This window comes from Lichenostomus cassidix, chromosome 1 (assembly GCF_008360975.1).
Source record: "Lichenostomus cassidix isolate B80296 chromosome 1, HeHo_3.0, whole genome shotgun sequence".
NCBI lineage: Eukaryota > Metazoa > Chordata > Aves > Passeriformes > Meliphagidae > Lichenostomus > Lichenostomus cassidix.
In genome coordinates this window covers 84166036-84178796 of record NC_139479.1, presented here as the reverse complement: position 1 = coordinate 84178796, position 12761 = coordinate 84166036, and the positions used below count along the sequence as shown (strand labels likewise).

Below are 12761 nucleotides of genomic sequence, written 5' to 3'. Positions count from 1 at the left end.
AATGATAACAACAACCCAAATGCCTACTCCGTTTCTCGTGAAGTTTAGCATCGGAGAGTAAGATCATTTGTTTGTTTGTTTACTTTATACAGAATTTGAAAACACCACTTCCCATGTCTAAGAAAACCTTCAAAAAGCCAATGAAATACACCTCATTTATCTTGTTTAAAATAATTGGTTAATAACACATTAATAATTAACCATTATTAAAAGGAGAAAGGCTGCCTGCTCCAGAGTTTCCCATTCATTTGGATGGTGAATTACAAGGCTGAATTGCAACTAAGGAACACCCAGGAAATCCATTACTTAGAATTCTCCATGTGGGCAGGAACCTGCTTATTTAAGGATTACTGCTCCATACAGGGACCATGAATGGCTGCAGAGGGATCCTGTAACAGCCTTACACTTACTGCCCTTTGAGAGATTTGTAGGTCAAAAGAAGAATCTTGGATGGCCCTGAAAACCAGCAGGAAGTCAATGCTGTGATCCTTGGATCTCATGCTTATGGAAACATGATCTATTTAACAAGCCCAGTGAATGGAAATGCATACACAAACATAATTTTGGCACTCCAGGTATTATTCTGTCTTCCTAAAGGCAGAGAGCAACCTGTGATCTGAACCCAGATGATTCTGAACAAAAAGACAGAGTTGAATAAAAGGTGTTCATAGCAGCCAGAGCATGTCCTCTGGTGAAATGGTAGAGACTCACATAGCTCCACTGTAAAAAAAGGCTGAGAAAATTCAGGTTATAGCCCACGAGAGGAGGTGAGGTCCTCTGAATGTGGATTCAGAACAGTTTACATATTCTGACTCACAGTGAAGAAAGTTGTTCTTCTCCACAGACTCTACAGGGAGCCTGGGGCAGGCAACAAGCCCTGAACTTCTGCCCCTGCTGAAAGTTAGGAGGTGTGAGTTGGAATATGCTATGGGACATGGAAAAAACTCCTTTTGTCTCCAGCTCCAGGGATTTGAAAAGGAGCTTGGAAATGCAAACCAAGTGTAAGGAAATGCAAACCAAGTGTAACCTGAGTCAGCAAGAAGTTTGACATAGCAGCTCTGAGGGATGCAGATTGCCACATCCATCTTGCTGGGCTGTGAACTCTGAAACCCCGCCGGGTTCAGCCGGGCTGGCCGCGCTGCCTCTGCAGGGAGCTCCCGCCTGCCCGGGGCTGCGCGGCTCCTTATCTCTGTCTCCTGGCTCGGCTGCTGGGATGTGACCCAGCTCAGCTGCAGGGGGAGAGGGCTGGGGTTGGACAGAGTTTAGCTCTCTCTTGGGAAGGCGCCAGCCTGCTTTCCAAAGCAGCAATGAGCTGGGGTGAAGGCCTGACCTACAGCCTTACCGAAGCTCCTTGTGTGGGCACTAACATTTTATTCCACCTCCTTCCCCTGATTTATAAATCTGTACTTAGTTTGTTGGACTTTTTGAGCCAAAAAAGGTCTTGAAAAGGTTGATGCACAGTATCCTGTCATTTCCCACATGCAAGGTTTTGATATCTTGGTTTGAAATGTGTTTTTACTAAAAGTATTTCAGTTTGCTTTTTAAATGTTTAAATAACCTAAAAAACTCAGGCCAAAGAAAACCCTTCCAAAGCCATTCACTAGAAATACTTATCACTTGAGCAGAAGAACATATTATACTGTTTACTGGGGTAAGTCTCCTTCCCAGTCCTCCCAGTGTTTTTACTTTTGGCCAGAGTAACCAGGTCTTTCTGCCATTATTCCAATACTAGCCCTACTCCAACCCTGCCCTACTCCCCAAAGCCAGGCTCAGGCAGTCTTGCAAGGTACTTTTTGTAAAATCAGCATCTTAAAAGGAAGTGTCATTATAGTGTCATGCCACACCACAATAAAAGTGCTCTGCTACACAAACCATAATGCCACATTTATAAGTCATGTTCTATAAAGTCAGTTCTCCAGAAAATTTCCAACATGACATTTTGCCTGCCCATAAGCAGCCCAAGGAGTTGTGTTGTTGCTAAGGGGCAAAGCAGTCATGATTAGTACAGAATCATAGTGTTATGAAGATTGGGAAAGTCCTCCAAGATTACTGAGCCCAACTCTTAACCCAGCACTGCCAGACCACTGCCATGACCCTAAATGCCACACCTACACTCCCAGAGATGGTGATTCCACCACTTCCTGGAGCAGCCTGACAAACCCTTTGCTGAAGAAATTTTTCCCAATATCCAATCTAAACCTCCCCTGGCACAACTGGAGGATGTTTCCTCTTGTCCTGTCGGTTTTTACTTGTGAGGAGAGACTGATCCCTACCTGGCTACACCCTCCTTTCAGGTAGCTGTAGAGAGCAGAAATATCTCCCCTGAGCCTCCTTTTTTCCAGGGTAAACACCCGCAGATCCCTCAGCTGCTGAGCAAAATTGTAGCAAATTTGTAGCTAACAAATTCACAGATCCACTTGTTTCCATCCTACTGCATCATCCCCACTCTGGGTGAAGAGTACTTTGCAAAAGGCACCATCAGGAATATAATTTTGGGAAGAAAGATGTTAACTGAAAGGAAGAGGGGAACAGTAATCAAGCATAAATTCTTACCTCTGCCACAGTCAGGGCCCAGAAAGCCAAGGAAGCAATGGCAAGTCCCAGACACGCAGTCTCCATTCCCATAGCAATTACTGGGACAGTTATCCACTGATTCTGGAAAACAAAAGAGAATTCAGGCACTTCTTTAGGCAAGAAAACACTTCTGAGTTTAGGAGGGCTCTGGATGGGCAGGACAGATGAAACTTCAAAGCGATTGCTGCACGCAGGGTGAAAGCATTAGTGTGAGCTCCACTAAACCAGGCTCATCCATTTACACCAACCGATGGTTCAACTGCAAATCCTGGGATTAAATACCAGAAGCTCAGCACCCACCAGGTTTGGCATTCACTCAGTACCCGAGAACTTCCAAATGTCTTTTCTTCCTGTGCATTTTTACAACCATTTTTCCTCTTTCAATTTATTGGAGAGATGCAATACACACCATTCTCATGGCAGAACACACACCCTTGGTCCAGTTTTGTTGACTTGATCAAGTGACCTTGGGGCATTTATTTGTGCCAAACAGAGCTGAGTGATGACAGATATATTGCCCTATGAACTTACTGAACACAGACCCTTGGTTCATCCTGTTCAAGGAATACTTCTAACCAAATTCCTTCTCCTCTGCAATATCATATTGAACATAATACCTTACATTATACCCTTACATTATACACTATATAATTTACATAATTAAAAGCTCAGAGTGCTGGGGCTAATATTCTATTTGGTGGAACAGGAATAGGTCTGTTCCACATTTTCTTCTGCTTCTAGTTATCATATTGAATTCCCTGACTTTGGCAAAAACACCAGCTATTAATTTTTCAGGGAAAGTTAACAGGTAAGCAAAATGTTAACTAGCATTTCTCTTTTAAGGAGAGTTCAGAATATCAGGACAAAAAATATCTTTCATAAAAGAACAACACAAGCTGGTAAACACATCAAAAAGGAAATGAAAATAATATTATTTTCTTACACTAAGCTGTGAGTGAAGACTGAGTAAATGTGAGTGGGGCTTTCAAATACATAATAAATATCATGGTTCATTCTATGCTGCTATTTTACATTTTCCCCAAGGGAGGTGCATATCAGAGGAAAACTAGATTTGGTTATACAGGAGGGGCACTGGCAGCACACATGCAGTAGGGTGAAAATCACAGCCCTGTGAATAATAACTGCATTTTCACAGATGTACTTCATGGGACCGTGTGGTAGCAAAGATATTTGTAAACTCCCAATCAGTTCAAATGAAGAGAATGAGCTGCAGCAGAGATGTGCATGTTAGTTTCTAATCACAAATGAAAGGAAGCCTGCTTCTGGATGGGTGTTCCCCATAAAGGAGATATTTCTGATGGACATTTTAAGGGATGTGGTGCAATTTAATAATTCATAAAGGGCTAAAGCAATTTTAAATAATAAAACCAGTTAAAAGCATTTATGTTTTAAGTCTTGGCTTTGAACGTCTCATAATAAGACAGCTCCATGCAGCAAAGAAGGTAACACTCAGTAGTTAAGCAGGTATTCCTTGATGGTGTATGGAAATACAGTCATAGCATGTTGTCAACCCTTTAGGCTTGAGCTGCCATCTTTATTCCAATCAAACAGCAGCCATGCTTCCTAGAATAAAGAAATAATTACTCAGGCCTTGTGCATTTATACTGATATTTAGGTATTCATCTCTCACTTCATAGCAGGTATTAATACAAATCTATCCTGTAAATGAAAAGTTGATATTAGCCCATGTGAATATGATCATTAGAACTTTGTGATGGTTTATTGTTACTACTGAAAACAAACAAACAAAAAAATCACTTGATGCCTCTTTTTTTCTATGCTTGTTTTACAATACATGTATTTTTCTTTTCTTCAAGATATATGCAGAAATTCAGGAAAAAGAAGTTATTTGTGCACATACTTACACACATGAAGAACATACAGAGTGTGGGTATGGTGGAACAAGATAATGAGATGGGTGAGGAGATTTAACAGCTCCTGTTGCTGAAAGGGTCAGTCTTTTACCTCTAATCTTCTCATCCTAGGAACAACTCTAAGCTCCCTCTCTTCTTGTGCTGGTTCTGGCACTTGTCAGACCCTTCAATGAGGTGGTTAAGCTCAAAAGGTGGCAAAAAAAAAGAATGCAGCAGAAAAAAATCTAGAGTGGTTTTTTTCCACTGCCTGAAGAAGAAGGCAGTGGAAGAGAAGGGAAGAGAAGGGCCATGCTATCCAGCATCAGTGCAGTTATCCCATGACACCTCAGCACCTCACTACCATGCTAGTCAGGGGCTGCAAGCTGGAGCAACACTGCAGAGACGTAGCATGTGTGAACCTTGAAGTCAAAGGGAATAACTGTGTCAGGGCTTGATGCAGGACAGATTCCCAATGTCAAGACAACACCTTTAGAAATAGTAAAAAGTATTTTTAAAAGCTTTTTCCCTTCAATGCTTTTGCTTTAAAGGACTATAACTTTCTTGGTACATTTATGTAACATAATATTTAAACAAAATTGTAAAAAAAATCATAGAAATATCTAGAAAGTTTCTAAAAAGTAACATAACATCAGGTACAGCAGCTGTTCCAAAGTGTGACAATGGCAATCTTTGTCACTGGAAACAATATTTTGCAGTTATATGGGGGTTCAGCTGGGGCATCTGTGATGCCTAGGGCAAGACAGGCAAGACTCTACACCAATTTGATGTCCACTGCAGGTTAAACTGAATTATTCTGTCCACTATAATGACTATGTATAAAGGGATTTAGAAGTTCAGAGTGACCACAGAAATGGAGCATACCTGTGCTTAGGTAACCAACCTTTCCAGAATCTCTGGGTGAATCCATGTAGCAACCTTTACTCTGGTGGTGCATTCTTTCCTCCTCTGACTAGTTCAGCATGGGCACCTAGAACTGGTCAGATCCCTTGCTGACAGTGACTGACACTACCACACTAAAAAAAAATCACATCTGTTTTCTGGTTCCTATGCAGATCTGGCATTTTTCTTTGGAAAATGGAAGTGATATGCACACATATCACTTCATCTGTAACTCTCTCCTCAGTCCTTGATTTCCCAAACTCTTCTTTGCAAGCATGGCCAAACTGCTTCATACCACATAGTGGCTAACTCAAAAGGAGTTAGAAAACAGGTGCATGAAACCCATTTTACCCTCCTCAGTGAAGCACCTCAGTAGCTCTTATGTGTGGCCTGAATACCCTATAACATTAATAATAGAACAGGCCCTTAAAAATCCTTTCATCCTGTTTCATTGCTTTCTCTGATGTGCCTTGTTTTTCTAATACAGCCAAAAGTAACATTTCTAATGTATTCTCATTTTACACTACCTCTGTTTGCCCTGGAATAACCGACCTGATGGAGATGAGATGAAGTGAAAAGAAACTCTACTCCCCCTGTGACTTGTGCCACTTGCTGTTTTTTAGCAGTTAAGGATGCAAACTTTCCTGGTGATTCAGGGCAATTAAGGTCTTCACACACTCCCAAAAGTTCTCCACTACTGAGAATCAATTCTAACAGGCGATGAAGGCTCATGCAGTGCATCTTTGTCTCAAGGCTACTCCCAAACAACTCCAAAGTATTTCCATAAAGGAAGTGTTAAATGAACCCACTTCTTTTTTTTTTTCCTTCAGGAACTCCAGAGCTAATGAGCACAAACAAGGCTGAGACTGAGGCTTGTGCTGCAAGTCTGCAAGCTGTGTGTGCAACACTGAGCATGCTCCTACTTATATACTTAGGCAGAATCACAAACTGGAATTTCTTTTTACTTTGAAGATTGCAGGCATTAGCAAGTTATACTCACTCAAGGCTTCTCATAAAAAAACTCCGTTTTCAGACTAGGACTGAATTTTGTTTCAGTGGTTACAGACTGTGCCAGTTGGGCACCTGAGTCAGTTTTCTGGCCCTTCTGTCATGTACACATGCACATGCATTCAGGCACACTGCTCTAACACCTACATTTAAGCTGAACAGGAGGAGGCGGCTGACTTGGCATCAGAAATTAGGGAGTCGTGATGGGAGAACCCTAGAAAGAATGAAGAACTGAGCAGACATTTTCAGAAGCTAGGGCTTAGCCACATGATTATCATATGGGGCTTAGATGATACAAGAGACACAACTTTAACATTCAGGGAGCCCCTAAGTCAGCGACACAAAGCAACTCTCTGTTTTGAGTATATTCGCAGTCACCATTGCTACAGAGGTGACAAACTATCAGTCAGTACGAAAAAACAGGTCACTGCAGTTGCAATTGGCTTCTAGTCTCCATTATATAGTGTATTCTGTAAGCTGTTCACATAATTAGAAGAATATTTTCCAATATATACAAAATTCCATATGGTGTTTTATGAATAGTACCATGGGAACTGCTTTAGAGAATCATGACAATGTTTTTGTTTTATTTAACTGTTAAAGTTCACTGTGAGACCGTGAACAATTCTTTTTAGAAAGAGATATATATGTTCTCTGTCTCCAGTCTGATTCCCACAGTTTTCTCTTGCCTTCCAAATCCCCAAAGAGATCTGACTGACACCAGCCAGTAAGAGCAGAGATTAACAACTGGAGGGCCAGCCAATGGATGATGCATGATGCCTTCATCTGGTTTTGCTATCGTGTCCAAAAAGAGCACTGCAAACACAGCTTCCATGTCACCTTTCAACCACCAATGGCAGCAGGAGTGAATCTTCTGAAAGCAAACAACTCATATGAGGGACAGACCCACAAAACTTGAGGCGGTAGTTTCTAATAGGGAATGCAGAAGCTTGCCTATGAAATTAAATGTTCTGCCAGCTTCACAGTCTAATTAGCAACTGAAAAAACAAGTCATTTTACGGAAACACAGAATCGCAGGATGGTTTGGGTTGGAAGAGTCTTTAAGTCTATCCAGTTCCAGTTCCCCTGAGAAGAGACACCTTCCACTAGACCAAGTTGCTCCACACCCCATCCAAACTGGCCTTAAACACCTCCAAGGATGAGTCAGCCACAGCTTCTCTGGGCAATCTGTGCCAGTGCCTCATCACCCACACAGTGAGGAATTTCTTCCTAATATTTAATCTAAACCTACCCACTTGTCAGTTTAAAGCTATTCCTCCTTGTCCTATCACTCCATGCCCTTGTAAAATATCCCTCTCCAGCTCTCTTGTAGCCTCTTTACGTACTGGAAGGTGCTCTAAGGGTTCCTTGAAGCCTTCTCCAGGCTGAGCAACCCCAACTCCCTCAGCCTGTTGCCACAGGAGAGGTGCTCCAGCCCTCTGAGCATCTTCACAAATCTCCATTACAAATATCCTCATCATCCTCATCATCTCCTCAATAAATATTGTAAACCTCCAGATCTCCTCTGAGAGAAAGTCTGAATGACATAGTGAGACACTTGGTCTTCAGATCCACAGTGTCTCATTTAGGGGAATGGTACAGAAATGCCCAGTCTGACACAGCAGGTACTCCCTACGCTAGGAGAGCCTACCTCTGTCAGGAGAAGGAGGTACAAAAGTGTTTCTGGATTCATAAAAATGAAAAATGGAAAACATTCATTAAGTGTGAAAGCATAGACTTCACAGAAATGCCCAGTCTGACACAGCAGGTACTCCCTACACTAGGACAGCCTACCTCCGTCAGGAGAAGGAGGTACAAAAGTGTTTCTGGATTCATAAAAATGAAAAATGGAAAACATTCATTAAGTGTGAAAGCATAGACTTCTCCAAGAGCAAAACTCCTCTTCTGAAGTACTCTTTAAGGTCCTTTCTGCTCATGAGCTTTAATTATCAAAGTAAAGAAAAAAAGAAAAAAAAATCCCTGAGTATCCTCAGCAGCTGTAATTCAACATATTGCATAAAATAACATTGATTCTCCATTTTTGCCATTTATTTCAGGGGATGTTTTTCACTACAAGCAAACTCACAGTTGGCAGATTTTGAGGGAAACTTGGCTGAAACCTTTACCCCCTTGATAGTTTTCCCACTGCAATCACCCTTTACTCTGAGAGCAGCCATAAACTGGCATGATCCAGCCCATACCCACAATAAGACTTCACACTGCTCTATCTTTCATTTACGGATATTACTGAGCTCAATATGAAATTGCTAATTGTTACCATTCCCTTTTTTTTTTAGGCTGTTAATCTGAGGCATGGACAAATACAACACAGCATTTGCTTTGTATTATGAACTGACTCATGTGACAGCAACAAAGCTCCCAGGCTAATGGTCTGCTCAGGGGACCACTTTGCTGCTGACAAAAAGCCCCATGAAAGCCAATTCTACTGTGGTGAACTCTATAAAGATCTGTCAGCCCAGCTCACAATTACTGACATGAATTACCTTTATCCAGATGCAACAAAATAAACATATTAAGAAGGGAGACAAATTGCTAGAGTCTTGATGGATTTCTATTTTACACACTCACCATGTTTGCTGGTCAGCAGTACAGCTACTTTAACAGTATTTCCGCCTTATTTATTTACTATGCAACTTTCAACTTAATAGCTTGTTTCCCAATCTTTGGGCCAGAGGCCAAGGCAGATGTTTGCCTGACACCAAATCCTATTAGAGGCTGCAGTAACACAGTTGTGTGTTAAGATAAATATTTTATAGCCTACACTTGCCACCAAGCATCATCATTCCCTAGGCATTTTGAGGCAACTATCTATTGGCAAAGAAAAAATAGTTATCTAGCTGGCAACTGAAGGCAGTAGCTTTTTGGGAGTTAATAAGCACCAGGACTGCTTTCTAAGAACTGATTACATGCCATTCAGTGTGGTGTGGCTGTATGAATTCAAATGTAACTGTTTCATTTGATAACCTCAAAAAGTTATTCCGGACCTGGCAGTGTTTGGCGTCAGAAACATGTAGGAATAGCACTGCAGTAGGACAATTAGACCTTAACGAATCAATGCTAATGTAAGTTTCTGGAGTGAAGGTTCAAGGAGTATAAAAAATTTGTACCAATGAGAATATTTTGTATTAGAAATGATATGCGAAAAAAAGAGCTATTTTTTTTAAAGTATCCTGCCTGGCCCTTTAACTAGCAGTTTACTCCATCTCTACACAAGAAATGGCCTCAAAATCTTTTGTTTGGGGCTGGTGAGAAGATATATGTAGCTGCTCAGCCTAAAATAAATTGCCACAGCTACTCATCTACCAGCCCAGGAAGATACTGCATACATTCTAATTGGTACAATAAAAGGTTTTACCCTTTCCTTATAAATGTTGACTCTTGCATACAAAAATGCATTAATTTTAAAATAGCAAGTAAATTAGAAAAGGCAGTAAAAAATGAGAATAGAATTGTCTTCTGTATCAAATAAATACATATATTTATTGTCACACAGAAATTTATTGTTCCTAACTGTCCACTGTTCTATTTTCTGCCTAGTTATGTTCCCCTGGCTAAAGAAAATGTTTTCCTGGGAAGGAGAGAGGGCACAGGGAGCAGGGCAGCAAACAGGTAGATTCCATGGTTCATATCTGACCTTGAAATCCTCTGTCAGCCACATCAGTGCAAACTCCATGAGGAGTGCCCAGCATTTCTCTCACTGTACAATGAATTACTTTGCTTGGGAGAGTGCAGGGACACCCCAATATTTCAACATACTCTTTGCTGCTGCACTAGAGCAACCTTAACAAGCCACATATTCTTTTCCTAGATCTGCTTGTCCAGGATAAAACTGACACCTACAAGCTCATTGCAATAACATCTCTTTCACAAAAATGCTTCTTGTCACTGCCCTGACTACGTTAGCAATAATTTTAATAGGAAGTCAGGCAGTATAACATGAAAGGCAAAGAGGATTCTGAAGCTCTGTGAACACATTTAATTTACTTCCCAGTTGCAGAGCTTGCAGTCTTGTTTATTTTCCAAAGAAATGATGCTCCTTGATTGAATTTCACTGCAGGAGAGGTTGGATTCTAAGCCTAGAGAACTGTCACCTGCCCTTGTAATTGTGATAACAATGCCAAGGCAGACATGGAGGTGAGAGGGGATAAAACAGGTTTCAAATGTCTTCAAGCATCAGATTTGACACTATGAGCCAAAAGAAAAAAAAAAAAAAGAAAAAACCTAAGGGGAAAAAAATGCCCTGGAAACAAAGGAAATGTGGAAATGCTGGGTCTGGTATTCTCTTGCTCCTCCCCTTCCTTCCCCAGATGAAGCTTTAAAGGACTGATTCCTTCTTATAGTACATCATCACCTGCTGAGATTTCAATTTTTCTGCTTCATTTGTGTTTTATACGGCTTTTATACTTCTAGCTCAAGTAATCCACACCTGGCAGCCTGGGATGGGAAAGTCTTGACAGCATCATGGAAACTCAGTCATTATTTTTGAGTGCTCTTTCACAGTTTCCTCTTCTGTAGGGCACCTAGTGTGATGCTGATACTGCTAATGCCACTTGATGTTGTGCCAGATTTTGATTTTTTTTTCTTTTTCCTAAGGCTGGGAGGTCTGTTTTAATTAAGGACCCATGCATATAACCCTGTTTTGCTCTCACATCCCAGTGGAACTCTAATCTTCACATACAGGTATAAGGATGCTAAATTAGGAAAAGGGCAACAGGCAGGCAGCTCTCTAAACAGCTCTTTAAATCGCTCCTGAATCTGGAAAGTGAGAGAGAAGGAAAGTAACCACAATATCGAACTGCATGTTATTCTGCCTTTTCTTTTTCTGTAAGAACATTTAAGAGAAGCAATTTGCAAGGGCAGATACACCCCCATCTCCATCAGGGTACTGACAACAAACACCCACTCCTGCCAGCAGTGACTCTACTGGCTGGACCATTTTACAAGGTGATGGTGAAGCACAGAAGGTTTGGTGCTCAGGGCAGTTGGGCTGCTTATTGAAATCAAGAGCTGCTGATTTTGCCAAATTTCACAGTACATCATGTGAGCACATTTCCCCTTGAGCTGTCTGTACTTTTGCTTTTAGGCCTGGTTTGAGACTTCTATCCAGGTACTCAAATGGCTCTCCCCACAATCATATCAGTCTTTCTCACACTATTTCAAGCATATTTGACTCCAGGCCCAGCTGGAAATACTAAAAAATCAGTCTTTTTGTCCTATTTTTAAACTTCTGTTCTACAGAAAGAGGGACCAAGTGGGAATAGTTTGGGGAGTAAATAAAGAAGAGAACAAGCCTGATCATTTCAGAAGCCTTTGCCACATTTGGTCTGAATTTGGGTTGCCCTTTGAGAGAGAGCTTTATCTTTATCTCCCTGATTCATTCCTTTCTCTTACTGCTTCCTTATTAAGAAGAAATCTTTCCAGTGCAGAATGCCTTATAATCTGAAGTTCTCAGATGGTTGAAAGCATAAAGTGTAATGGGATTTCAAAAGCACTCAGGCACTGGTCTATGTATATGACCATTTAACTTGATGGCAAAATCTCCCTTGACTTCACCAACTTTTAGGAAATCCTGCTAATGTATTTCTGCTCTTCATAGGACTAAACAGGGAACACTTTTCTTCCCTTACGATATGAGCAATGCTAAAAACACCCTCTGTTCCAAATCACTTGAAATGTGATCACAGGTTAGAAGTTAGATGGGAAAAAAATTTACTGAAAGATTTTAAACAAAGAGAGCTGTTGGACTGAAGCCTTCTTCTTTTTCCTTCTACAATGCAGCTTCCAAGCACACTAAGACTTTAAACCACACCTGTAACATAACTATGACATGGCTGTGGAGATCTAGAAAGACATATTGTGAACAGTTATTTTCTTCCTAGATTCCCTTATTTTTGCAGTTGGAATATTTTTAAACCTGAATTTCACTCCAGTAGATGAAACTCTCATATCCCCTATTTGCCCAAGGGATTGCAAAGAATTTTTTTTGTTCCTTCCCACTTTCATAAATTGTTACAAACTGATACAGGAAACAACAATTATTCAGCCTTCAGGGTTCAACTTCTGGAGCTGCACTAGCAAGAGGAAAGTTACTTGATGTTCAGTACATTACAATTTCTGCTGTCATAGCTCAGGGCAAGGCTGAAGCTGGCCTTGAGTTTCATTTTAGATGATGTTTTAAGTTGGTGTATTACAGGGGGTAAAAAGCAAACCATTCTTGCATACACACACAGAGAACTACAAATGTAACCTCATTTGGTCAAACAAATGCCACGAAACCTTGGCAAATGTTATAATTTTGGGTGTACTTGAGATTAAATTTCATTTTACACCAAGTCTTCAGCCTGATAACTAAGGATGCACTGGCTGGAATGCCTGATATCTGAG

At 40.9% G+C, this 12761-nt stretch overlaps 1 protein-coding gene across 4 annotated transcripts in view; it reads right to left on the bottom strand.

Annotated features, from left to right (window-relative positions):
- TENM4 (teneurin transmembrane protein 4) overlaps positions 1 to 12761 on the bottom strand; it is a 917609-nt gene that overhangs the window by 152111 nt on the left and 752737 nt on the right. For all 4 annotated transcript variants that reach the window (XM_085066138.1, XM_085066148.1, XM_085066158.1 and 1 more), the window contains one exon: positions 2554 to 2655. In XM_085066138.1, coding sequence (XP_084922264.1) covers positions 2554 to 2655 — 102 coding nt within the window. The remainder of the gene's footprint in view (positions 1 to 2553; positions 2656 to 12761) is intronic.